Source organism: Pogona vitticeps, chromosome 2, assembly GCF_051106095.1.
Source record: "Pogona vitticeps strain Pit_001003342236 chromosome 2, PviZW2.1, whole genome shotgun sequence".
NCBI classification, from domain to species: domain Eukaryota; kingdom Metazoa; phylum Chordata; class Lepidosauria; order Squamata; family Agamidae; genus Pogona; species Pogona vitticeps.
This window is the reverse complement of record NC_135784.1, coordinates 189,724,100-189,749,782: the sequence shown is the minus strand read 5'-3', so window position 1 is coordinate 189,749,782 and position 25,683 is coordinate 189,724,100. Positions and strand designations below refer to the sequence as shown.

Genomic DNA, 25,683 nt, shown 5'->3' with positions numbered 1-25,683 from the left:
CTGGCAAATAGAAGGGGAAGATATGGAGGCAGTGACAGATTTTACTTTCTTGGGCTCCATGAGCACTGCAGATGGAGACAGCAGCCACGAAATTAAAAGACGCTTGCTTCTTGGGAGGAAAGCGATGACAAACCTTGACAGCATCTTAAAAAGCAGAGACATCACCTTGCCAACAAAAGTCCAAATAGTCAAAGCTATGGTTTTTCCTGTCGTGATGTATGGAAGTGAGAGCTGGTCCATAAAGAAAGCAGACCGCCGAAGAATTGATGCCTTTGAATTGTGGTGCTGGAGGAGGTTCTTGAGAGTCCCCTGGACTGCAAGGAGAACAAACCTAGCAATTCTAAAGGAAATCAACCCTGAGTTATCACTGGAAGGACAGATCCTGAAGCTGAGGCTCTGGTACTTTGGCCATCTCATGAGAAGAGAAGACTCCTTGGAAAAGACTTTGATGTTGGGAAAGTGTGAAGGCAAGAGGAGAAGTGGATGACAGAGGACAAGATGGTTGGACAGTGTCATTGAAGCAACCAACATGAAATTGACACAACTACGGGAGGCAGTGGAAGATAGGAGGGCCTGGCGTGCTCTGGTCTATGGGGTCAGGAAGAGTCGGACATGACTAAATGACTAAACAACGACGAACAACACCAGAGCAAAGATCACAGTCCAGTCCTTTCACAGCTGATATTTGCAGACATTTTGAGAGAGTGGAGATATATTTATGCATATTCATCCGGGTGTTCTGGCCTTGGTTGCAACTGTATACAAATTTCCTTGGACAGAGTTTGGTGGAGAAGTTCTCCCACCTCACTAGGGTCTTATCCTTGTTAATGTGGGGACAAATTCTGCTTTGGTCCTGATCAAACCACTTTAAATACAGATGGGCCTCCCATTATTGAATGATCATCCCTATAAAAATCAAGCCATCAACCCAGTACTTAGCAAAATATCATGACAAATAAAAGGGCTCTTTGTATCTTCAACTATCCAGGCTCGTGTTAACTGTATCGATTGCAGACACAGATTTATTAAGCCTGATGACAAATGGAAATAAACTTAGCCCACATGTCCGTAAAAAACACTTGTGGCTTTCCACAATTGGTAATTTTAGAATTCCTGTGATATACTGTTGGTTTATTTGATTAAAAACTTCTGAAGACATAACAGCAATGCAAGCAAATATACTGAAATTCAAATTATGCTAAAACATATTTGCCACCTTCCAGAAAATCCAAATGGCACCTGTGCACAGTTGTCGTTAAAACACAGATAACAGTATCATGCACCCAAAGATTTTGTTTCTTGTCATTGTGAAAATGGGCTGGTAAACTGCAACTGTGTGTGCTATGTTAGTGTCCATTCCTCTAGTGCTAAGATTAAATGCCTTTGCTGACACTTCTCAGGTAAACTACACGAAATGAATGGGTGTCGTGAGTAAAATGGCCACCTCACTGCTTACCCTTAAATTCAGATAATTATGAACATGTTCAAAAGTGCTGATCCCAGAACAAAATGGCGGGCGAGGAGCGTTGTCTGCAGCCGACCGATGGGAGAAAAATTGCTTATTACTCATCTCTACTTCCCTTTCCAGTTGCCAACTCATAAGAGGATCCCATGACTACTATATTTGCTCTGGAGGCTTTCGAAATTCCAAGGGACTTGACTAACATCTGCATGCTTGTAGATACGTACTTGCCACAGATCTCTAAAAGATTAGTGAAACATGACCCACCTTTGTTGACCCCATATTATGCATCAGGAAGGAATGGAGTTTCCATTTCCATTTACCTGACAATGTAATCTTTCATAATACTTTCCACTAATTTCCTGGAAACAGATGTTAAACTAGTTGTCCTATAATATACTTAGTCCCTGTTTTGAAACAGATTACCTGACCCACCTTCCGGTTCACTGATACAGAGGCTGATCTTAGACACATATTACCCATTTTTATAGAAGGTTAGTAGCATTATTTAAATTACCATTATTAAATCTGTGCATTATTTAAGAAATTTTGGGTGAATACAATTGGGGTCTAGTGCTTTGTTTGTTTATAGGTGGTCATCAAGGTTGAAACGTTCCCCTTTTCATTACTATTTTCCTCACTCTGATGTCCTCTGTCAGCTAAGGCCTGGGCATATCCTCTACAAATTATGTAGTGAAACCAGAACCAGGTGCTGTAATTCATTCAGCTCCTGTGCAATCTTATTATCCTCCTTTATTAGTTCTTTAACTCATTTGTCTTGCAACAGATAAGCAGGCTCTCATGTCAGTCACCTGCTTTCTCGTGTATTTCGTGTTTTTTAATTGTTGGTCTTTGTTTCATTAGCAATATGCCCCTCAACACGCATTGTTCTTGTTTTGCACCTTTTCTCCTCCTCCTCCCCCTTTTACACCTTACTGTTGTTTTCCTTTTTGTTCTCAGGTGAGTTTCCTGAAATAAGCCCTTATTTTCTCAAACAGTTTCACTGATATTGCTTATGACTTCTTAGACTTATTGGCATCTTTCCTGACCTGTCTGTCACTCAGCTTCAACTCTCGGGATTTTGAGGCGCTTCCACGCATTTTGCAGAGGCTGGACCCACTTCACTTTCCCTTGAATGTCCTTTTTATCTTCCGCTTCACTTTTGATACGTTTCCTGTTTCCAAGCCAAACATCACTGTGCTAAGGTTGTGTCGCACTTCTCCACTTAGATGCAAATTAAATTTCGTCGTACTGTGGTAATTAATTCCAGTCATCCCTCTCTAGGGTGAAGCCCTAGAGGAAAAACAAAAGGTGTGCTAGGTCTTAAGCGCAAGCTGGCTGTAACTAGAAGTGGCGCTGCTTAGTGGCAGAAGGTCACATCTTGCCTGCCGAAGGTCACAAGATCAACCCCTTGTATCTCGGGGTAGGGGAGGTTGGGGGGGGACATATAATCCTGACTGAAGTCCTGGATTGCCACTGTTAATCATGGTCAACTGTATTGGGCTGGACAGACCAATAGTCTGGCTCAGTATAAGCCAGCTTCCTATAAAAGCAGTGCTCATTATAGTATGTTTTGTGATATCCCTTCAAGCAGCAGTGACTGGTGTCAATTATGGTTAATGGGGCAGAAGGCCTGTAGTGGGCACAGCTGGAATGACAAGGAAGAGCCAGCGTGAAAGTGGACACATACACACAGAGGCACACCTAGGCAGGCAGGTCAACATTCGCACATGCACGCACAGACTGTATTCAGAAACTGCCTAATGCTCTCCTCCATTCCTTCAATCTGTACCTCAGCCAAGAAGCAGGAAAATGCCCCCTTGTTCCAACAGGAGAAATAGTCCCACCTTCTATTGCTCCCCTCTGTGACCTGCTTTTAAAGCTGAGCAGCTGACATTCAATCTCGTTCATTCTCCCATTTTCTATCATCCCTACCCCACTGATACAGTCACTCAGGGCAAAAGGGATGAGGCCAGGATTTCAGCTGGAAGAGAAAACTGGCAGAATGGTGACTCTCTTCCACTTACCAGGAGCCAGTCCGGAGTGAACTGGCCGTGGAGGAAGCGAGCCTGAGGAGGGGCATTGAGACATTCAAGGTCTTGTTATGGACCCACATGCCTTTCCTCCCCTAACGCATTAACATTCATGGAGTGCTTTTATACATCAAAATAAAGACTTGAGTGAAAAAAGATTGCCCATAAGAATGGATAGCCTTAGGCTCTCAAATCAGGACTGCCCTTCAAAGAAATAAAGTTTTCAGTGTCATCCCTTGTGGAGATTCTTGGATAGTTGTATGTATGTATGTATGTATGTATGTATGTATGTATGTATGTATGTATGTATGTATGTATGTATGTATGTATGTATGTATGTATGTATGTATGTATGTATGTATGCATGCATGCATGTATGCATGCATGCATGCATGCATGCATGCATGCATGCATGATTTAATTAATTAATTAATTAATTAATTAATTAATTTTGAGCAGGAGACCTCCTCAAGTGAAACCACGTTAAGATCTCATCCACAGCTACCTTCCCACAGCTTCCTCCACCGCAGTGCAAAGTTTATATACTGTATTATTGCCAACTGACTTCAGAGTTACCCTCTGTCATCCAGAGCATATGTAAATATGTTCATTTGGATTGTGTGCTCTACATGGTTTCCTTGATATAGAGTCTATTCAGAGGTGGTTCTTTTCTTCTCGGTGTGGGGGGGGGGTACTCTGAGCATATGCTGTTTTCTCCCCAAGGCTGAGTCTTCTCCCAGGAGACACAGTGGGAAATCAAAGTCCTGTGTGCCAATTCTGTCCAACCAACTAAACACACCAACAACCTTTGTAAGAAGGATAGACATAAACCTCTTTGTTACGCCAGCCACTGTTAAAGACTGAAGAGTTGGACCCACAGTAAGAATGTATATAAGCTCAGGTAAGAAAGCACACCTGAGATCTATTCTAATATTGTATAACTACTGTTTGCCCCCCTGAGATTAGGCAGCCAGTGCTGGAACACAGGAGCAAGGAAGCTAAGTGGTGCTGTTGTTAGAATTAATCATTCACTGGGAAATTAGTGTTTGGTGAAAGAAGGTGAAAGAAGGCTGATATTGGTGTGGTATCCAGGGGTTTGAGGAAGGGGGGAAACTTATCCAAGGTCTTTGTTGCTTGCTTTGTTTAGGGATGGCGTTTCTTGTGGCTTTCATTTATCCTTTGCTGCAGACCTTTCTTATCTACCATGTTGGTAAGTACAGTAGCTGAATCTGATCTTTGCTTCTTGTCTTCTACCATCTAAATTAAGTAATACGTCATTGTAAACAAGGTGCTTTTTATTCACTGCTAATTAAGTACCAAACTTTTTAAATAAGGCTATTGATACAATATTCCAGTCTTCTCAAAGGTCAAAGCTAGGGGCGATATATTTTTAGTGTGTGCAGTGATAATGGGATTTATTAATATGACTTTTAACAAAAATTTCTGATGGACAAAATCCAGAAATTCTTGCAGTCTGAGAAAGTTTCTTGGGCCTCTCAAATGTTTGAATTGTGTGGCTGATAGGAAAGGTCAGTTGTGAGAAAGAAAGTTATTTGTTCTTGGTGCTTCCTAAATTGGAGAATTATTGATTGATTGATTGATTGATTGATTGATCGATCGATCGATTGATCGATTGGACTTGTAAACCACCCATCTGGTCACTGGGCAGCGTACAACACTGAAATAACCATAGAACATACAATTCAAATTAAACAGCAAAGGAAAGTTACTTTAAGATTTAAAATGTACACACTGGAGGAGCAGGTTTACAAGGTGGGAAGCAGGTAAACATCATAGACTGTTTGCAAAACAAGAAAGAATGGCAAAGGCTTAGTGGCAATAAAACTGGGCATTGATGTAGCAGAGTGTCCAAAGTACTTCACCTGTATGTTTCATTAGTGCAATCCTTTTAGCAAGGAAAGGTAACTCTGCAAGGAAAATCAATACCTCTCTAGTGAGTGAACAGCACATTAGTTTCAAACCAGTAAGTTTTTGATTGATTAAATATGTTAGATTCAAACCAATGGGCTCTTGTTTAATTGATTACACAACTGCATTTATGACTGACTATTAGCTGTTTATTGTGACTCGTAGGTGCGATGGAGGTATTCAGGGTACGTCCATTCGACAACATTTCCCTGCCGTGTAATTTTTCCTTTGTGGACAGCACAGATGGCTTATCTTTCTCCTGGGAGAGGGAAGACATCAAGGAAGAACATGAAGTCGAAGACAAGGAATTTTACAAATTTCTGGTCGGACTCCAGGATTTTTACCTATTTTACCCAAAGTTGATATACAGCTTTAGCAACAATAAGGAACAAGTGGAGGAGAGGAATTCCCTCTATGAGGGGAGAGTCTGGGTAGACGAGGAGGAGATCCCCGAGGGCAGCCTGGCCCTCATATTGGAGCAAATACAATTTTCTGACGAGGCCCTGTACATATGTAAAGCTACAAATGCAAAAGGCAGGGGACAAAGAAAAATGAAACTCATTGTGGAAGGTAAGAACATTTTCGTAGCATCCAATATTGCACAGGTGAAAAAAAAAAGGGAGCACTTACGTGCATTAGTATCCCAGATCTTCTGCCCACCACCTTTAAACACTTGGCTGGAGGCTTTTTTCATCTTCTTGTACATGGTAGCCGTTTGTTCTGCAACCGCTGGTCTTTGTGACCTAGATCTCTAAAGTGGATTTTTTATGCCAGATATGGCCCCTGTTGCCTTTTTGGGCCATAGTTTCCAAAATCTAAACCAGCTGTGGGACTTGGGGAATGGCAGCCCCCGCCCCCCCCCCCCCCCCAAATCGAGACTGCCACCTCGGCCTTCTGATTTCTTTGGCAAAAAACCTGAGCCTGAAGGTGGATATATTTGCTACAGAATTGCTGAAGCTTCAGCACATTTGGCAACGTTCACTTTCTGGGTAGACCATGGTGGAGGGCACCGAGTTGGAGAGGCTGGGGAGGGAAGCGAGTTCAAGATGTGTCCTTGCTAGCAACTTTTTAATGTTTTTTTAAAGCATCTCTTAGCATCTCACTGATAGCTAAAACATTGTCAGGAGAGGAAGCCTGATTTGTCAGGAGCAGCTATCCCAAAATAGAGACCAATTCTGAGCAACACCGTGAACATGTGTATTTGTTAGCATTTCAGTTTCATGGGTCACATGGAACCCACTTAAGAGCAATTAGAATTTGGGGGTCCTTCACTTTCTCAGGGTTCAATTTCCTTACCATGAGATCCCAAGAGGCATTATGATGTTTCAGTGACACACACATTATTTACATACACACCCACCCACACCCATATACACACACAATCTGAGCACAAGATGGGATGAACAATTGAACAGATTCGTGTTTCCTATTATATTTTTAGTTTCTCCAGATTTTCTGCATAGCGGTTAGCTCTGAGAATGGCGAGTATCCTGTTCAATTTACTGCACACATAGCTGCAGATCTGGGAATAGCGGTGGCTCTGTCAAAGGATTCGGTCGCCTGCCTAGCTGTGTGGTCATGTGCTCACATGACCAGCTAGAGCTATGTGAACAGGCAGGCAAGTGGGCCTTTGCAGGTCTGTCATAGCCATGTTCATGGTAACTTAACAAGTAGGCAATAATGTAATTACCCAGGGAGGGAGGAAGTTTAACAAAGGACGTAACAAAGTTGTGTTTCAAAAGTGATATGACTATTTGGAATGAGGCTACTTGTTTGTGCCACAAGCAAAGCTCTTTGTATCACAAGCAATGTTACATTTTAAGGGGATCATCAGATGCATTTTGATGGGACCGTTTCATATTTTAAACCACTGCCATCACTCAAAGGGATTTGTTAAAAATGTAACAAAAAGATAAGGAACAATACCGTAGAATAATGCACATGCTAAACTAGTAACAAGAGATAGTTTTTCAGACTTTATAATGAATAGTAGGAGGTTGAAATCTTGAGAAGTTTTGCTGATCCTTTTTCAGACATCGTTTCAGTGTGTCCATCCAGGTAAAGCTCAAATGTGTACCTGAGCAGATGGCCAAGACAGTTTCTTCTCTTCAAGGGTCCTTTGATCTTTCCCAGTGTAATCTCTGAAAAGTCATGTCAAGGTTACTAGGTGATCTTAAAGGTATTGCCATTGTCACTGTTTCCAGGGAGGTTGCTGGTCATCTGGAGCACACCTTCTCCAATCCTAATAAACCTTCTTCAGTAGTCCTAGTTTTAATATCCTTGCCCTTCTTCTTCATGGCACCCTCCATGTTTTGAATTTACATTTACATAATCGTCATGGTTAGATGTCATGCTTCTCCAAAATAGGTACCACCAGGTTGAAGAAGGCTGGCGTAGGGACTGTTGATACAGGTCCTACAAGTGTATTTATGGCCCCTGCTTGTTAATGGCTGAGTTTCCGTTTCTGCAGCCTGATCATGTGGGCAGGACCCTTGGAGAGGTGAAGGCTACTAAATGCCTGCTGGACCCTTTCCCTTCCTGGTTGATAAAAGTTGCCAGAAAAGGACTGGTCAAGTGGGTAGGGGGAGTGGTGAATGCCTCCCTACAACAGGGTAGGATCTTAGCATGCTTAAAGGAGGCAATAGTAAGACCATTGCTGACAAAACCTTCCTTGGACTCCACAATACTGAATAATTACCAACCAATCTCTAATATCCCATTCTTAGAAAAGGTGCTGGAATGGGTTGTGGCTTCTCAGCTCCTGGGGTTCCTAGATGAGACGGATCATCTAGATCCATTTCAGTCTGGCTTCAGACCTGGTTGTAGGATGAACAGTGTGCCTTGGTCACCTTGGTGGATGACCTACACTGGGAACTGGACAGGAAGAATGTGTTCTTGTTGGTTCTGCTGGACCTCTCAGCAGCTTTTGAAACCATCGACCATGGTATCCTTCTGGCTCATCTCTCTGGGATGGGACTTGGAGGCACTGTTTTACAGTGCCTCCAATCCTTCCTGCAGGAGAGAACCCAGAATGTCATCCTGGGGGACTCCTGTTCGACATTCTGGCTGCTGGCCCGAGGGGTCCCTCAGGGTCTGTGGACGACACCCGATTCTACCTCTCCTTGCCACCTAAATCCAAGGAAGCTGTTTTGACTCTAAATCAGTGTTCCGTATCCGTAATGGATTGGATGAAAGTGAATAAACTGAAACTTAATCCAGGCAAGATAGAGGTTCTCCTGGTCAGTTGAAAGGCAGATCAAGAAATAGGGATGCAGCCTGTGCTGAATGAGGCTATATTTACTCTGAAAAAACAAGTGGACAGCTTTGGGGTGCTCCTGGAATCCTCTCCAAGCATGGATGCCCAGGTTTCAGTGGTGGCCAGCAGTGCATTTGCACAATTAAAACTAGTGTAACCAGCTGTGCCTGTTCCTGGAGTGGTCTGTTCTGGCCATGGTGACACATGATTTAGTTACATCCCAACTGGATTACTATAACACAGTCTACCTGGGGCTGACTCTGAAAAACTGTCTGAGAATTTCAACAGGTCAAAAATACAGTAGCCAGATTGCTGACTGGGGTTGGTTACAGGGAACATGTAACTCCCCTGTTACAGCAACTCCACTGGCTACTGATCCATTTCAGGCACAAATCAAAGTGCCCTAAACTGCTGGGGCCCAACTGTCTCAAGGACCATGCCTCCCTTTATGAGCCTGCTTGGATGTTAAGAATAGATCATCAGGGTAGGCCTTTCTCTCGGTCCCACCACCTTCATAGATGCGCCTGATGGCGACACAGGAGCAGGCCTTCTCTGTGGCTGCTCCCACTTTGAAATGCCTTGTCACAAGAGGCCAGGCTGGCCCCACTTTCCTGTCCTTCCACAAGCTGGTGAAGACCTTTGTTTTCAGACAAGCTTTCCCTGGCTGCCTGAGTGGAGTCATTAAATGAATTGTTGTGTTATTCTGCATTGAATGTGTTTTTGGAGTTGTTTTGTTTACTATGTTGTAGTGTGTTAATTGATCCTTTTTAGTGCTTATGTACTTACTGTTTTTAGCTTTGAATACTGTCAATTAATGAGTAAGTCGCCCTGGGTCTGTTTTTCAGAAGAAAGGCAGAGTAAAAATAGGAAGGAAGAAAGGAAATCTTATAGGCTGGGGTGAAATCAAGCCACTTATCCACATGCCCATACTTGTAACTCACTGGCGGTCAATATATTGTGCCTTCTGGAAAGCACTGAATAGCCTTGATTTTTGTTGATTATTTTTTCAATTTTTCTCACTGCTCAGCCCAGCACTACTCAGTTCACTATTACTATATAGGCTGCTGCAAAGTACAGTATATGTGAACATATTATGATTAGGACTTGTTTCCAAGTATTGTGTCACAGAGGCTTTGGCAAAAATATTAAGCTTGTGTTTAGCATTTTTAACTCCTTGAAGAATAGAAAAGAGATCAGACTAGAGATGAAGGAGACCCTTCAGGAATGATTACTTCACATTTAGTAATTCTGAAAGCAATTCTGAGGAATCTGCCCTACATTTCTTGCTTGAGGATAAGTCACCACACTGAAGCTTCTTTTGAGGAATAATTGATCAATGTCCTGTAATCCTGTGAGAAAATGGAGCAAGAGAATAGGACTGGGACAAGGGTTGGGGAACAGAGAAATTTGCTAAAAGAACAGAGAAATGTAGTTCTGGAAGAGCAGGAACATTTGAAAGAGATAGGAATGAACATGGAACTAAGCAACAGAAGAGCAAGGAATAAGAGTATGGATGTCGGTCAGAAATGAACTGCATTTGTGGATGAAACCCTTATAGGATGAGTTTTAGAAAACCACCAAAACAAAAATCAGAAAAAAATCACCCCACCTATTTTATTTTTCTCCTTCAGAAATGTATTCTCTGAAAGTCAAGACTGGATCTGGGTGGATCAAGCTGATAAAAGCTCTGTTCTTTTCTGCACGTTATTAAGCAAAGTCAGCGTAGCAAATACATTTTGAAAAGCTCTGTTCTCCTTGCTTCAAAGACTCCAGAGCAGTTATTGCTCAGCTGTAATTAGATCACCACTAATAGTGTTGTTTTTTTCTTCATTATAACTAGATGCTGAAGAACCACAGGTGCAGTTTAGCACCGTTGATGAGACTCTTGTGGCCAAGTGTATCTCAACAGGCTGGTACCATATGCCAAAGGTAACGTGGCGTAACCGCAAGGAAGAGGATCTGTCAAGCTACTCCACTACAGAAATCCTGGAAGAAAAGCAGGATGGGTCCCACAGAGTGGTGTCAATCCTGAAATACCCTGTATTGCTCCATGAGATCTACACATGTCACATTGAGGAAGATGACGTGCTCAACAGACCAGTTAGATCCATCCATAAAGTTCCAAGTTAGTGATTTAATCCTGCTATCCCTACTGAATCATAAAGAAATGCCTTTGAGACATGCTTTCCTTATGAGCCAATAGTGTGATGCATTTGCAAAAAAGGCAAATGTTATTTTAGGCTGCATTAACAGAAATGTAGTCTCTAAATCCTGTGAGGTACTAATTCACCTCTATTCAGCACTGGTTAGGCCTCATCTTGAATACTGTGTCCATTTTGGGCACCACACTTTAAGGAGGATGCCAACAAACGAACAAGTTCAGAGGACGACAACAAAAATGGCTAGGAGGCTGGAAACCAAGCCCTATGAGGAAAGACTAAAAGAACTGGACACATTTAGCTTTGAGAAAAGAACACTGAGGGGAGATATGATACACTTTTGAAAGGTAGTCATACAGAGGAGAGGCAGGATCTGCTCTCAGTCATCCCAGAGTGCGAGCCCATAATAAAGGGCTTAAGTTACAGGAAGCCAGATTTCAGTTGAATATAAGGGAAAACTTCCTGTTAGAGCAGTATGATGGAACCAATTACCTCAGTAGGTGGTGAGTGTTACAACACTGGAGGCACTCAAGAGAAAATTAGACAATCATGTCAGTTATACTTTGATTTAGACTCCTGCACTGACCAGGGGGGTCAGACTTCAGGCCTTATAGGTCCTGTCCAACTCCACTATTTATAATTTTACTATAAAGAAAACACATACTCCTTTCTCAGACACACAATTGCTTAAGGACAAATGAAGACCTCTTGGTCTAAATGAAAAGGTGAAGGGTATCTGGAGGCCTAAAATGGATTTAACTTGCTAGAAGAATTTTATGTTTTCATAAACATTTCTGCATCTTCATGCCAATTTGCTGCCTTCTTGATCTTATCTATAAGCACTTTCCCCTTAAGCACTGAAACGAATGATCGTTTAAGTGAACAATATACAGTGGTGCCTCGCATAGCAACGTTAATCGGTGCAGCAAAAATCGCTGCAAAGTGATTTCATCGCTATGCGATTTTAAAAAGCCCATAGGAATGCATTGAAACCCCTTGAATGCATTCCTAGGGGCTTAAAACTGACCTTTAAGTGAAGATCCTCCACACGGCAGCCATTTTTGCTGCCCGGTAAGCGAGGAATCCGTCCCTAAACACAGCAGGTGGCCATTTTTTTTACCTGGTCGCCATTCTGGAACCGCCGATCAGCTGGGGGAAAATCATCGCTATGCGATAATTGGTAAGCGAAACAGGGTACTGATCATCGCAAAGCGATTTTTCCCCATTTAAAACATCACAATACGATCACGAAAGCAATTGCAAAATGTGCATCGGAATGCGATTTCATCGATAAACGGGGCGCCCATTAAGCGAGGCACCACTGTATGTTGTTGTCTTCAAGGCGATGCATTCAAACTAAATATTCAATGTGGATAAAACATGCAGCAATGGCAAAGAATCTTGCTCACCATCTGGTTTCATTTTTTAATTCCATGTAGGCTCATTTTGGCACACATTTTACATAACCGTGAGTGCACATACATCCAGTTTCAAAATAGGCACCTGTCTAGTTACCTAGATAAGAATTTTCCTTGGAGGAATTAAAGATCGAAACACTAATGAAATTTATTTATTTATTAAATTTATACCCCGCCTCTCTAGACCATGTCTACTCAATTTTCCTCCACTATTTAACCTTAATATAGGCACAGGAGGCAAGCGTGGTAATAAAATAAGTCATTTTAGTGTGTTTACAGTTCACTCTTTATGATTTGTTCTTTCTTTCAGAGAGGAAGTACCATAATATGTATAGTCACTATTAAAAAGCAACTGGCAAAGAGCAACTTCTACAGCTTTGACCACACAAATTCTTCAGTTTGGCACCGTACCTGGATGCAGCAAGAAGGAGGAAAAACTCACTTGGGGAAAATCCTCCATAGTGAAAGGGAGAAGCTATTTTCATGATTGCATTTGATGTTCAAATTAAAAGCAGCCAACACACACCCCTGAAATAGCAATAAGGTTTGCACTGTATTTTGTTCCTGTGCTCAAAGAGAACCTGGAAATGTCTGAATAAAGTTCTTCAAAATAAAACAGGCTGCCTTTGTCTGTTTTGTAGTTTTTGCATACTCTCCCACCTGTGCCTGTTTCACATGTTCTGATAGACAAGTGTGTCTATGAATAAGAACAGCAGCAACAACATACTGTACTGTGCTGATACTTCACAAATACTTAAGGTTTTTTTGGTAAAGATTTATGTCTGTTATACAATGCCAATCAGTATTTTAATAATTTTCATTGATTGTGCCTGGTATTTCTGAATAATAAAAAAAATCCTTATATTACTTTACCCAGTGTTTCTTTTCAGAATGGAGTAACTGAAGGTGATTTGAGAAAAGTAAAAATTAAATAAAAAAATAAATTAGCCATTAAAACTATATTCAGAAATTCACCAGAGCTTAAATGTCTCCACCTGCTGGTCAAATACAGAGAATGGGGCAGATGATCTAAACTTCTGGGTTATAAATTATGAGCGCCAATTCAGAAATATGCCTTATGTGAAAACATGTTGCGTCCACGAACCAATAATTATCTCCATGTTAGAAAAAAATCTGCTTTATTTTCAACCAATATTTGGAAGTGGAATTAATAGGGTTTAAAACATTGTTCCATCTCTGCTGAAATTAAACGCATTAACTATTTACAGAAATTCTCAGGCAAAATGTCCTGTTATCACATTATGTTAAAAATTTCAAAGAATTGTGGATCCTTCCAATGCCATTTTGACTTGCAAGGAATATCTAGTAGATGTTAGTTCAAATGTGTAGCTAGCCGTATGGAACCTACTTTGAAGTGCGATGGCATGGAAGCTGTTGCACACAGCAAGTAACATGTACAAGCACTTCAGTCCTGTTCTTGCCGCGATGGTGTAAAATAAAAAAAATAGCACGAGGTATTATCCACACACACTAGCTATATAGTGCTGCTTTCATGGTGCTGTATGTTACTGTAAAGGAGTCTAAAACACAAAAGTGCCCGGTCTCTATTCAGTTACAATACAGATATGACCTCCTTTTGAGAAATGTGTCATCATACACATGGAAAGAGGGTAGCATCATCTGCAACACTTACACTTCCAAGTTCTGGCAGAAAGGACTCCAGAACTCCAGCAGAATGGCACGGACATAATTCAAAATACAACTGCATTCATATGGTTGGGCTCGGCACTACCCAAGGTGTGTTGACAAAGCAAACCAACCCTCTTCTTTTCGTTTTTCACCCTGTAGGAAGGAAGAGAAAAGGGTGAATTGAAATGCACTCCTTGGACCACCATTCTTTTTTTCCCTTCTTTTACGGAGAGGAGGTCAAGCTCTGGCAATGGAACAGCGGTGTGAGCCAGCTAGAAAGGAGGAGAACTTGGAAAATTGAGTCTGTTGAGTGGCTCAGAACACACAGTTATCTCAGTTTCAGTTTCTCACCTGTAAAGGTGAGTAAGAGTGACTTACCCCCTTGCTGAGTGTAGCTCAGCAAGAAGTTTTGTATGACCTCAGGTCTAATGAAAGGATGAAGAGAGCTGGCTCTTGCCTTACAAAATTCCCTACATGCAAACAGTCAACGTGTTTATAATTCTGATTGACTGTGCCTGGTATTTTTTAACAACAACGTGTGACGGTAAGTGAATTCTGAATTATGGCAACCCTGTTCAGGGTTTTACAGGTAGAGAGTACTCAGAAGTAGTTTAACATTCCCTTCTTCTGGGGGCGCCCTGGGACTGGGCAGCTTGCCCAAGGCCACACAGAGTTGGCTCTTCTGGGAAGCACATTGGGGAATCAAACTCCCAACCTCTGGTTCTGCAGTCAGACACCCAACTGACTGAGCTATCCAGCCGGCTCGCCATTGGCTACTGAACATAGTTAATTCTTAGTGAGCTTCTTTTGTCCCCACTGCTTCCCCTATGGATTTTGTTTAATATACAGTGGTGCCTCGCATAACGAGCGCACCGTTTAATGACGAATTCACACAGCGATCTAATTTTTTAGATCGCTAATGCAATCGCATTGCGATGTTCTGTATAGGCAAAACATCGCATTGCGATGGTCAGTAAGTGTTTCACTTACCGATCTTCTCATTGCGATGTTTTTTTAAACAGCTGATCGTCGGTTCCAAAATGGTCGCCGGGTGCCCAAAATGGCCGTCGCAAGTGTTTTCACGCCCTGCCCTCGCTTACCAAGGGCGCGAAAATGGCGGCACTATGGAGGAACATCGCTGAACGGTGAGTTTTGGAGCCATATGGCTTTTTACGTTCCATTTAGCGATGTTTTTGCATAGCGACTATTAATCCGGAACGGATTAACGTCGCTATGCAGGGCACCACTGTACTTATGAAAAGTCTGTAGTTCCCTCAAGGCTAGGGATACCTCCCCTTCTTGCAAATGAATGGCGAGCGCTACATTAACACAGTTAATAGAGAGAAAGACTGCAGCACATAGTTTTGCTGAGGAAGGAAGTACCTTCGTCTTGTGAATGTCGCCTGTCAGTTGTACATTTCCCAGTGAGATATTTCGTGGTAGACACCCTTGTAGATCTGTAGGAATAAAGGACAGAAGAGGGGAGGGAAAACAAGGTTGTTGATTTTTTTGTTTGTTTTTTGTTTTTGTAAATTCCCAGTGTATTCAGAAAATGTGTGTCAGGGCCACATCGCTTAAATTGTTATGACAGGGGTAGTTCAGTGTTGATCCTCAGGTTAAGATATACTAGTCAAGAACAGCAGTAGTAGAGCCAACTCAACAAAGAGAGCAAGGAAAGATATTATGAAGTGCCTCTAACAAACCCAATTCATCTGAGACATTTTCTTACAGGACTTTTCTTCAATATGTCTATCAATTATAGTTGCCCTCTCCTGAGCTCAGTGTGGTGTAGTGCAGTGGTCTCCAACCTTTTCAACTCCGCAGACTGGTTGGGGAAGGCGGGGCACACACACCCCCGCACTCATGCGCACATTAATGGGGAGGGCACATGGACAAAGGAGCAGGGGGCACTCGTGTACATGCATGAAGGGCACTCGGGGGGCACTTGCACGTACTTGCAAAGGGGGGGCACTCTGACTCTGGCAGCCAGGGTTCAAATCCCCACTTGGCCATGGAAACTCACTGGGGGAGTAGAACTGGAATACCACTCCTTTAAATGTCTCACTTACCTTGGCAGCCCTATTAGTCGATAAGTTGGCTCTGACTTGTTGGCATATAACTAACTTCTGAACCCACTTCAATTACTCTTAGCACAGATTAAAACACTGTGATTTAGAGCTGGGGTCCCCAACCCCCAGTCTGTGGCCCAGTCCCAGTCCATGGCCTTAGCAGGACTGGCCTGCGGAGACAGAGCCTCCACCCCCTGCATGCCAACATGGATGCCCCACCTCCGCACATATGTGAGCCCCACCTCCCCATGAGTGCAAGAGGGTGCTCCCCTGCGCACAGACCCCCCCAATTGGTCCACGGTTTGGAAAAGGTCGGGAACCACTGATTTAGAGGACAAATGTTGCCTTCAGAGGATTCCCAGTTAGCCTGTGCTCCTCAGTTACTATGCTATCTGCAAAGAGGGCTTCTATTCCACCTCAGCCAACAGACAAACATAACACACTGCAAGCATAGCCACCCAAGATGGATTTGGATATCAATGTGTTGTGCATCTTATGTGCTATCAAGGCAAAATCCTAAGAGGGCATTCAAGGTAAGTGAATTTGGGGGAAAACGCATTACTTTCTCCAACAGAACAGTTCTGTTTTCAGTGCAAATTATAGGGCAGGAATCCTAATCTGGATTTGGACTGCTTATTTGCACCACACCAAAATGGGTCCCTAATGCACCCGTGCAAGGGGAAATCATTTCTATTGGGACAAATAGCAGTCATCTCTCCCTTCAATGCAAATTGTATAAATGGGTGTTGTGTTTGCAGAAAGTGATTGTACATGCAGTAGACAGAATGAAAGCACTGCTGTAGAAAAGCTCGGCCATGATGAATTTTGCATATTTATATTTTTTTACAAAACCTTTCAACTTGCCCAGTATGTCCTATGATATAAGAAGAGAGCAGAGACCAAATGTAGTGTCACTACTTCTCATCCTCTCGATATATAATGCAATCTTGGGGCTTATCCAGATTGAGCATTCTAGTGGGTGCGTTCTGATGAAGGTTTTTGCATATTTCCCTTACAGGACATTGGCAAATCCTCTTCCCAACAAGGTCCTCCGTCCTGTTCTGTGGAGCCTGGAATGGAATTCTCCAGATGGCTCAAAGTCACCTTCCACTGGAACAGCCTTAGGCTCTGTCAGCCATCCAGTCTGAATGACACAGAATGTCTGATTCTGTGTGTGTCATATTTCCCCATTTTTTGTCTACTGTTTTCTGACCTCTCCTTGGAAACTTCCTCTTTGTGTTGTCCTTGTGTTTGGCACTCCTCTAGAAAGTTGTCAACCTCCTTATTACCCAAAATGTAGAGGTATGCTTCAAGTCTTTTCACTTCCTCTTCTAGCAAAAACAGCCACAATACACTTATGGAGATGTAGTTCATACTGTCTTCAGAAAAAAACATGGTACATACCCCTGCAAGTCGCCAGAAGAGGTCCCTTGCATTAGATCAGTGGTTCTTAACGTGGGCAATAATGCCCCCCAGGGGGCAATTTCATTTTTCAGGGGGGCGATAGAACGAAAAGGGGCGGTGTGGGGGCACTGGAGCAGAAGGGGGGCGGTAGGGGGGCCCTGGAGCAAGCCAAACCTGTTAAGATGGCTGCAGCCTTTTTACAGTGTGCATGAATATATATTTTCCTCCAATCTTAATTTAGTTTCAGAGTTTTTGTCTTGAAATTTTTAGTTCCTGCATTGTGGTTTGTTTTTATGCCCTTTTTATATTTCTTTTTGCGTCTTAAAATTCGCTTGCAACTGAATCATTAAATGTTTTTGGGGCATTTCATTTTCTTAGAATTGAATTTTGTTTTCAGGGGTCATTGGATTTAAGTGTAATAAATAAATAAATAAATAAATAAATAAATAAATAAATAAATAAATAAATAAATAAATAAATAAATAAATAAATAAATAAATAAATAAATAAATAAATAAATAAATAAATAAATAAGAAAGAAAGAAAGAAAGAAAGAAAGAAAGAAAGAAAGAAAGAAAGAAAGAAAGAAAGAAAGAAAGAAAGATATCATCACTGCGGGGAGGGGGGCGGTGATAACTTCCTCAATGGCTCAAGGGGGCGTTTCTTTCAAAAAGGTTAAAAACCACTGCATTAGATCACTAGTCCATAGTGTAGCTTTCAAGAAGAATTCATAATCTTCCCCCTCAAACTCCCATGCATATTTCCTGTAAATTCACTTCATTTTTTTCATTTCCAGAAAATAAAGAGACTTCTCTTATGGAATCAACATGCTCTGATTACTTTGCAGGAACTCCACTGCCAGCCCTCACACACTTTTTATAGCATGCTGCATCACTTGACCCACTTGAAATGCAAGGCTCCAATAAAAGAAACAAGTAATACAAATAGAAACTGTTACCAAATGTAACTGGTGGGACAGAAGCTAGAGCAGCTAATTGTAGACAGTAAGGCTTTGGGGGGTTCCTTGGACACCAGTCAAAATTAATCCTATGCCTCAATTTTATTCATTTATTTAAAATAAATGAATAAAAATTAAAAAGGCAGGATAGCTCAGTGCTCTTTGCCTTCCTCAATACAAACTTTCACACACACACATACATACTTGCATTCCAAATGGAAAGAATTTGGTACATACCTATTGGATCCTGTTTCCTTCTATTCTCTCTATTCTCTCTGATATCTTCGACGACTGTTGCTTGGTGGCTGGCCCCTCTGGATCACAGAGCCATGGAGGATGAGGAGAAAGAAATACATGGATTAGCTGTGGGTATCATTCATGCATACCCTACCCATAAAGAACTGAGTGTTGATTTGGTACGGGCAACCAATCAACTCTTAAACATGGGAATCAGACAGAACAGCCTTCCCGAAAGCTCTCCCTGTCTTGGAATGTACTGAGAAGAAAAGAAAGAGCTGGGATATGTATGCTGGAGCAGAGTGCATTGGTGCTGGAGCAGCTAGTAGAAGCTACTGTCAGCCCGAAGTTACTATGGATGAAGCCATTCACTACTGCCTAGTGATGAGACATAGACAGAGTTGTTGTTGTTGAGGCTTTCTAGAGATTCTGGTGGAAGCAGGGGTGTTGCCTTGGCTGACAGACAGAATGGGCTGCCTCTGTCCCATCAGTGAAGTAGAAGAGGGGATGTGGCAGCAAAAAGCTGTCTACAATACAAGCATCAAACACCACTGCCCACTTGAAATTCCATCCCTAAGCCTCAGGCAATCTCTTTGAGAACTCCAGTGCTTTTTCCTTCCTCATGAGCTATCTAGCCATGGAAATGATCTATGAAGAAACTTTGTGAGCTTAGTGACTCAAGGAGGCTGTTGACTGTACTCCATTTGGCTATACATCATGAATTTCAGCATTACACATTTATCATCCCCCTACTCTCCCACATTACTACTCATCACTGTCACCAATTTTTTGTGACTGCACTCAGACGCCATATTCAGAAACCTCGAATGGAGCCTATGGATTGGCTAAAACTGGGAGGAATCAAGATCTGTGTGTCTCCTCTTCTGCCAACAATTATGCACATAATTCCTCACCAAAGAGATTTAAAAACAAAAGTAACTTACTCAGGGAAAGAACCTGCTGGTTTGTCTGTCAGCTGCTTATTTGCTTCTCATTTTGTAAAGTAGCATGCACACAAATGAAACTATCTACACATAAATAAAGCCGAGGTAGCCAAATGGTCAATGAGAACATGGGATTCCTTGAAATGTGGGATTCCTTGTATAAGTGCCTCTTAAAGGTTGCTATTGGCACAACACTGGATTCAGCAGAGCTTTTGCCTGCCTCAGTAAAACTCTTATTTACTTTTACACCTCTATTGTTATCTGCTTAAAATGAGGAAACAGCTTATACTGCAATAAGTTTAAAGAAAAGTCAGATCTTTCTTTATCAAAGATTCACGTGAATGAACCTGTCTGCATGACTGAGAACCAGCCTTTTGACTATATGCTTTAGATCTATGATAACGCACCGGAAACTGCATTCAAACTCTCAGACTACAAAACAGAAGTTGAAAAGGATCTGTAAGAATTTTACCTTCTTGCACTGTTTTCACTGGCAGGAAAACCAGTATCTTTTTCAGAGTTATCCAGAGTTTCTGCTACTGGAACAGACACTTCAATTGTCCTCCTTCCGTTTTCTAAAAAGGACAGGAAGACCAATCTCCAATTACTGAATTACTGGAAAATGTCTGCATGACATAATGATGAAAAACCACTTTCAACATGTACTAAATGAAAAAGCAGCTAAAATTTTAAAAAGGTTCTGTGAAATGAAGTCTGCTGCTTTCAACTGCATAATCCATGGTACTCTCAACAGTTGATATTAGGAGACACTCTCAATACTGGACACATACCAATGACGTTCACAGGGGTTGATGGAATTGGTGAAACAGGTGGAGACACAGAGACGAAGGTGGGTAACTTCTGCTGATTGGTCAGCAGCAACAGTTTGCCACGTGCTTCTGCACTTTGGCGACTCAGCTCAGCTATTCGTTCATCCAGGCTCTTTGGTAACTCTTTCAGTCTGTTTATGGCTTGTCCATTTCCCTAAACAAGCATTCAAGCTTGTGGTTAGAACCACCTTATAAAGGAAGTGAGTTTTACATTTATTTTGTTATTGAACTTAGCTCCACAGAAGCCTCACCCCTTGCCCAACTATGATCCTTTCTCTCTATAATAATTTTAACTTTATGGAAGAGCAACACAAGGAAAACTGAAGATATCCAATCATAAATTTTCATCCAACATTACAGTACTAGTTTGAGACAAGAGATAACGTGCTGGATACAATCCACATGGAATTTAATAAATGCACTGAATACACTATTGCATAAGAAACTGCTCCTTGAAGTGGAAAGAGAGAAATTAAATGATGTAAGAGACATCAGTTAAAAGGGAACAAGAATAATGTTATTCTAACTGGCAATGAATAAAATACAAAATAGGATCCAAAATATATGATGGTTTATCTCATGGGATAGAGTAACAGAAAACAAAAGAAAATTGCAAAATAAATGATGGCATTGGAAATAAACAATATGAAAGGGGAAACTAATTAGAGCCACAGATGGAAGGAAGGGAATACAGTGGTTTAGGAAACTAAGAGAAAGGACTTGAAAGGTGCATGACAAACAATTTAGAAGGATCCAGTACATTTGAGAAAGGCTCTTCATCGTGGACAACTGAACAACACTGCCATTGAGCAACTGTTCAAACTGTCTTGCACATCACCTGATAACAGAAAGTATAAAGGGAGTTCAATCAGTTGCTCTGAAAAGCTGGTTCAGCCAAGTCTCCCTCTCTCTCTCTGTGTGCGTGCACACATGGACCTAGATACATGTATATATATATGTGTGTGTATGTATGTGAATATCTATATATTAAAACATTTTTATATATTAAAACTATATATTACATTTTTCTTGATTTTCTTAAGAGTAACAATAATAAGAGGAAGAGAGAGATACATGTTAAACTTCAGGAAAAGACAGGGGAAATACTATACCAAGTCAAGAAAGAGGGCACAAGTACACCAACAGAAGTAATAAAGCTATAGGAGACAGAGGTCATGCTAGTACAGTGGACCCTCTACTTAAGGAATTAATCCGTATTGGAATGGTGGCTGCAAGTTGAAAAGTCTGTAAGTCGAATCTCCATTGACCTACAATGCACTGAAAACCGATTAATCCCATAACCAGTGGTTTTTATTCTATTTTTATTCCATTTTGGTTTTTTTCTGGTCTGTAAGTCGATTCTCTGGCTGCAAGTCGAATCTAAATTATGCAGCCAGAGAAGTCTGTAACTCGAAAAGTCTGTAAGTCGAGCCGTCTGTAAGTCGAGGGTCCACTGTATATATTATGCCAGCAGAATGACTCACGAGGCTTAGCAGAACCTACAAAAGGATACCATTTTTCAAACAAACAAACAAAACAAAAACACATTACCGGGACAGGTACAGAGACACATATATTTGTTCTGTGAGTTTGTCAATTGAAAGCTGATTTATTTGATATTATTGGTTAATATGGCGACTCTTACAGTAGAGAGTAACTTTCAGCTTTGCACATAAACAGGGTAAAACTGTATGGAAAGCAATCCAGCTTGTCTTCAACAGTTTTATGTAAAACTAGTTTTAGGCTTTCGGACTTTAAAATATTAAGTAAAAACAGGCCTACTATAAGATAGGCCTAGGCTTTAAAAAAGTTCTCGGGAGGTGTCACTCATCTCATAAATGAACTGCAGCGACCAGCACTTAGGTCAGGAATACGGCACTTGTTTTTCTCTTGGGGCCCCTTTCCTTTAGACAAAAAACCTGTGGCACATTAAAGACTGTTATATTTTAATGCGAGCTTCCAGGGATTGCCTTCATACTGCCTTCCAACTTCCCTCTGAAAACTGTTTTTTTTATCTGCCTCTTATCTTGCTTTAATATTGTTCAGGCGTTTATAAACTGGACTTAACACACTGGCTGGAAGTACAAGCAGAAAACTGTGCAAGCCATGTTTGTAATCTTGCTGTGGGTGGACAAATGGTTCTGCGCTGGGTTGCCAGATGACAAACAGCTGGCAAAATGCAAAAAAAAATCTTGCACCATTAGCCTTACATGCACAGTATTTCACAGCAAGTTTTTGGCCACTGTACTAATGGAGAGCTTGTGTTTAGTATGTCATCTATTCCATACTAAGATTCTCAAAGTTGGTACTGGGAGAGGAAGTCCAGTATTGAATTTTTCGACTCTCAGCAAAACGCTTCATTTGAATCCCATGAACCACTCAGCTCTGGCCTTTTCAAATCTGCTCACTCGCTAATATGTCACAACATGCCCTCATCCTATGTCTATCAGTCTATTTATCCCACTGAAGATTAATCTGTTGACTTGAAATGCACTGGGCCCTTGTCATCTTCCTGATCAATCTCCTCCTTTTATCTTCCTCTCTTTAACTAGTCACAGATGCTGTATAAAGAAAGCCCAAGATTGTGGTCAGTCACAAGCCAAGCTATTGTCCAGCTGCAAAAAGGGCAATTCTACACTGTTCCCTGTGGTAGTGAAACCTTTTAACATCAACTGCTGACCTGTTATGATGTCATGGAATATTCCATTCCTTGTGGTGCTGTGGCTAAACTGCTGTACTTCAGCCCAAACTGTGCTCGTGACCTGGGGTTCTAGCTGGCTCAAGGTTCACTCAGCCCTCCTTCCTACAGAGATCAGTAAAATGAGTACCCAGTTTGCTGGGGGGGGGCAATGTGTACCGTGCATAATAAACTTGTAAGCTGCCCAGATAGTGTTTTAAGCACTATGGGGTGGAATATAAGCAGCATGCTTTTAGCTTTTTCATTTGCTAAAGGGTACAGAGCTGTTAAAATGTTTTTGCAAGCCAGTGTCTTCAAAAGAAGGGAACCTTGTTAATCTGGTCAAAAAATAAAATTCCACACCTATTATTACAGACGTAGAAAGCACTGAAAAATAGGCTGAGGTCTCAGCAACTATAGGACTGGAACCCAGAAGCAAGGAAAAGAGTACAGAGCAACCATTACAGTCAAGAAATGAGAAGGAAAGAAAACTGAGTAGCGAATTTTGATTTGAGTAAACTCATTGACTGGAGACTTTGTATTGATTTCTTAGATGCTGCAATCATTCTGGTACCCTTGGGAAAGGTGCTAGAGCAGACATCTCAGCGTAAATTCAAACAGATGCAACAGACTAACTTCAAATGCCAAGGTTACAGAACATATCTTGGATACAGAAGTTAATGCCAAGCTAAAGTTAGAAAGAAAACAGAGCAGGATGTTGTTTTAATACTTGTACAGAAGATGTTGGCCCAATGAAAGAGATATTTAGATTTAAGAAATCATGGCTACTAGAAATCAGAAGCTGGTAAATCTAGGCCAAAAATAACTTACTAGGGTAATATAGTTTGAAAACAGTTTCCCTAAAACTGTTTTGAAGTAACAAACCTCCCCCTCCAAGGGAATTACTTAAGATTCACAAGGCTATTATGCCATTTTTGTGGAAATGGGACTACAATTCCATGGTTTACATCTGTGGCTGGTACCACAAAAGGCAAATCCCATTTGGCTTAGCTATTATACACAAACATCCAACTGTGATCACAGGAATTCATGCGTCGTCGTTTAGTCGTGTCCGACTCTTCGTGACCCCATGGACCAGAGCACGCCAGGCCCTCCTGTCTTCCACTGCCTCCTGGAGTTGGATCAAATTCATGTTGGTTGCTTTGATACATGCACCACATCCTAAATGCAGCTGTGGATGTCCTACATGCAGAATTTCTTGTGCTCTGCTGCATTCATGACCTGCATGTTGAGCCCCTTGACACTCACAAACTAGCATGTAACTAAAGGAGAAAATTATTTTTCATACGAAGTAGATAGATACGCATATGTAAGCACATATGTGCAAACACACACACACACACACTGCTGTTTTTCACAAATGGCGAGAACACAGAGTGCAACTCGCACATTAAATGTTTCTTAAGAATATGCTCTTCAGTTCTTACCTGTCCCTCTACCTTTGCTCCATCCTGCATTGTGACTGGCTGCTGTAAACTACTGCTTGTTTCCTGATGGCAGTGCCTCAATTTTCTTAGCTGAGATTTAATAGCTGAGTTTTGGAAAGTAAATTCAGCTATATGCCCCTGAAGGTCATCATTCCTTGTACACATTAAGTTTGCGGCAGGGAAGAATCTCTCTGGAAAGTCACCAAAGCTTCCTCTCTGTGCTGCAGGAAAATTCCTTACTACAGGTTGCCCATTGGAGCAAAGAGAACTCTGTAAAGGTTTGTCTGGGACAGGAACCCCATCTCTTTGCATGGGAGGACTGCTCTCTTCCTGCGCTGTGAATGGTATGTGTGAGGCAGATGGTCTCTGCTCTCCATCTGGTTCCTTCCCCAGGGACTCTGTGGAAAGATGAATGTTTCTGAGCATATTACAACCCCTACTGAAGAGCCGATTCTCATTTTTTAATTCCATCCCAGAATCTGAATACAGAATTAATATGTCTGCTAACAAGTCTAAATGATGCATTTTCAAATTCCAGCCCACCCCCACCCCAACGTCAACTATATGCATAGACCTTTTAGACTAAAAGGCACGTTTATCTTAAACTCAGAACCACAGGTCACTTTCTGGAAATGTCAAACCACAGACTCAATCTTAAAATATGGCTATTTATTTACTTATATTTAATGAATGCACACTACTCTGGACGATGTATAGAATAAAACATGAAGCCCTACAATTCCTCCCCCAAACGCCACTCCCATCTAACAATGTACAGTAATCAGTATGGCAAAGCATAAGTGCTTGCTTCCTATACTGAAAATTAATTTTACTCAAATACAGTTTTCTTTGTTCATTTGCCCACCAAAATTATCTGCTTGAGGAAAGAAAACAGTTTCTTACATTGCAAACAACATTAAATCTATTTCTTCTGCAGTTCTGAAGACCCAATGTTTGAAGATTTGGTAATAAGGAAAGTAAATAGAAAACACTGAAAAAGTTCAGGCTTCTGTATAGCATAACCTGACTATGGAAAAAGTGCAGGATACACTACTGCATTTAAACCAGCAGATAAAGGGGCAGTGTATGCTTACAGAAAATTGGGAAATGATGAGCATTATGAGAAATGCAAAGGAAACTTCTTTTTTGTTGTTGTTTCCTTATTTAGTTAAGGTGAGACCAGTTTGTTCCTTTTTAAATTCAACGTAA

General features: G+C 41.4%; 2 protein-coding genes across 7 annotated transcripts in view; one reads left to right on the top strand and one right to left on the bottom strand.

Moving 5' to 3' along the window:
* Positions 1-3,950: 3,950 nt before the first annotated feature.
* Positions 3,951-13,201, top strand: LOC110076956 (V-set domain-containing T-cell activation inhibitor 1). Of its 2 annotated transcripts, none has more exons than XM_020789567.3 (4): positions 3,951-4,705; positions 5,590-5,994; positions 10,521-10,609; positions 12,568-13,201. In XM_020789567.3, the coding sequence occupies exons 1-4, from the start codon at positions 4,645-4,647 to the stop codon at positions 12,742-12,744; spliced, it is 732 nt and encodes a 243-aa protein (XP_020645226.3). In that variant the 5' UTR covers positions 3,951-4,644; the 3' UTR covers positions 12,745-13,201. The 2 variants fall into 2 exon arrangements, with proteins under 2 accessions (XP_020645226.3, XP_072847814.2); XM_072991713.2 differs by having other exon boundaries at positions 10,521-10,805.
* Positions 13,202-13,379: 178 nt separating this feature from the next.
* Positions 13,380-25,683, bottom strand: part of SPICE1 (spindle and centriole associated protein 1) — a 28,448-nt gene continuing 16,144 nt past the window's right edge. For 4 of the 5 annotated variants that reach the window (XM_020789537.3, XM_072991712.2, XM_020789535.3 and 1 more), the window contains exons 13-18: positions 24,475-24,872; positions 20,311-20,503; positions 19,992-20,094; positions 18,576-18,652; positions 15,291-15,364; positions 13,380-14,060 (exon numbers count right to left, since the gene is read on the bottom strand). In XM_020789537.3, coding sequence (XP_020645196.3) covers positions 14,007-14,060; positions 15,291-15,364; positions 18,576-18,652; positions 19,992-20,094; positions 20,311-20,503; positions 24,475-24,872 — 899 coding nt within the window. In that variant the 3' untranslated portion in view covers positions 13,380-14,006. The remainder of the gene's footprint in view (positions 14,061-15,290; positions 15,365-18,575; positions 18,653-19,991; positions 20,095-20,310; positions 20,504-24,474; positions 24,873-25,683) is intronic. The other variant, XR_013542361.1, reaches the window with a different exon arrangement.

Coding starts and splice junctions, on each gene's coding strand:
- LOC110076956 (XM_072991713.2), top strand. CDS start 4,645: ATGGCGTTTCTTGTGGCTTTCATTTATCCTTTGCTGCAGACCTTTCTT. Junction 5,995..10,520: donor AATGAAACTCATTGTGGAAG/GTAAGAACATTT, acceptor CATTATAACTAG/ATGCTGAAGAACCACAGGTG. Junction 10,806..12,567: donor ATCCATCCATAAAGTTCCAA/GTTAGTGATTTA, acceptor TCTTTCTTTCAG/AGAGGAAGTACCATAATATG.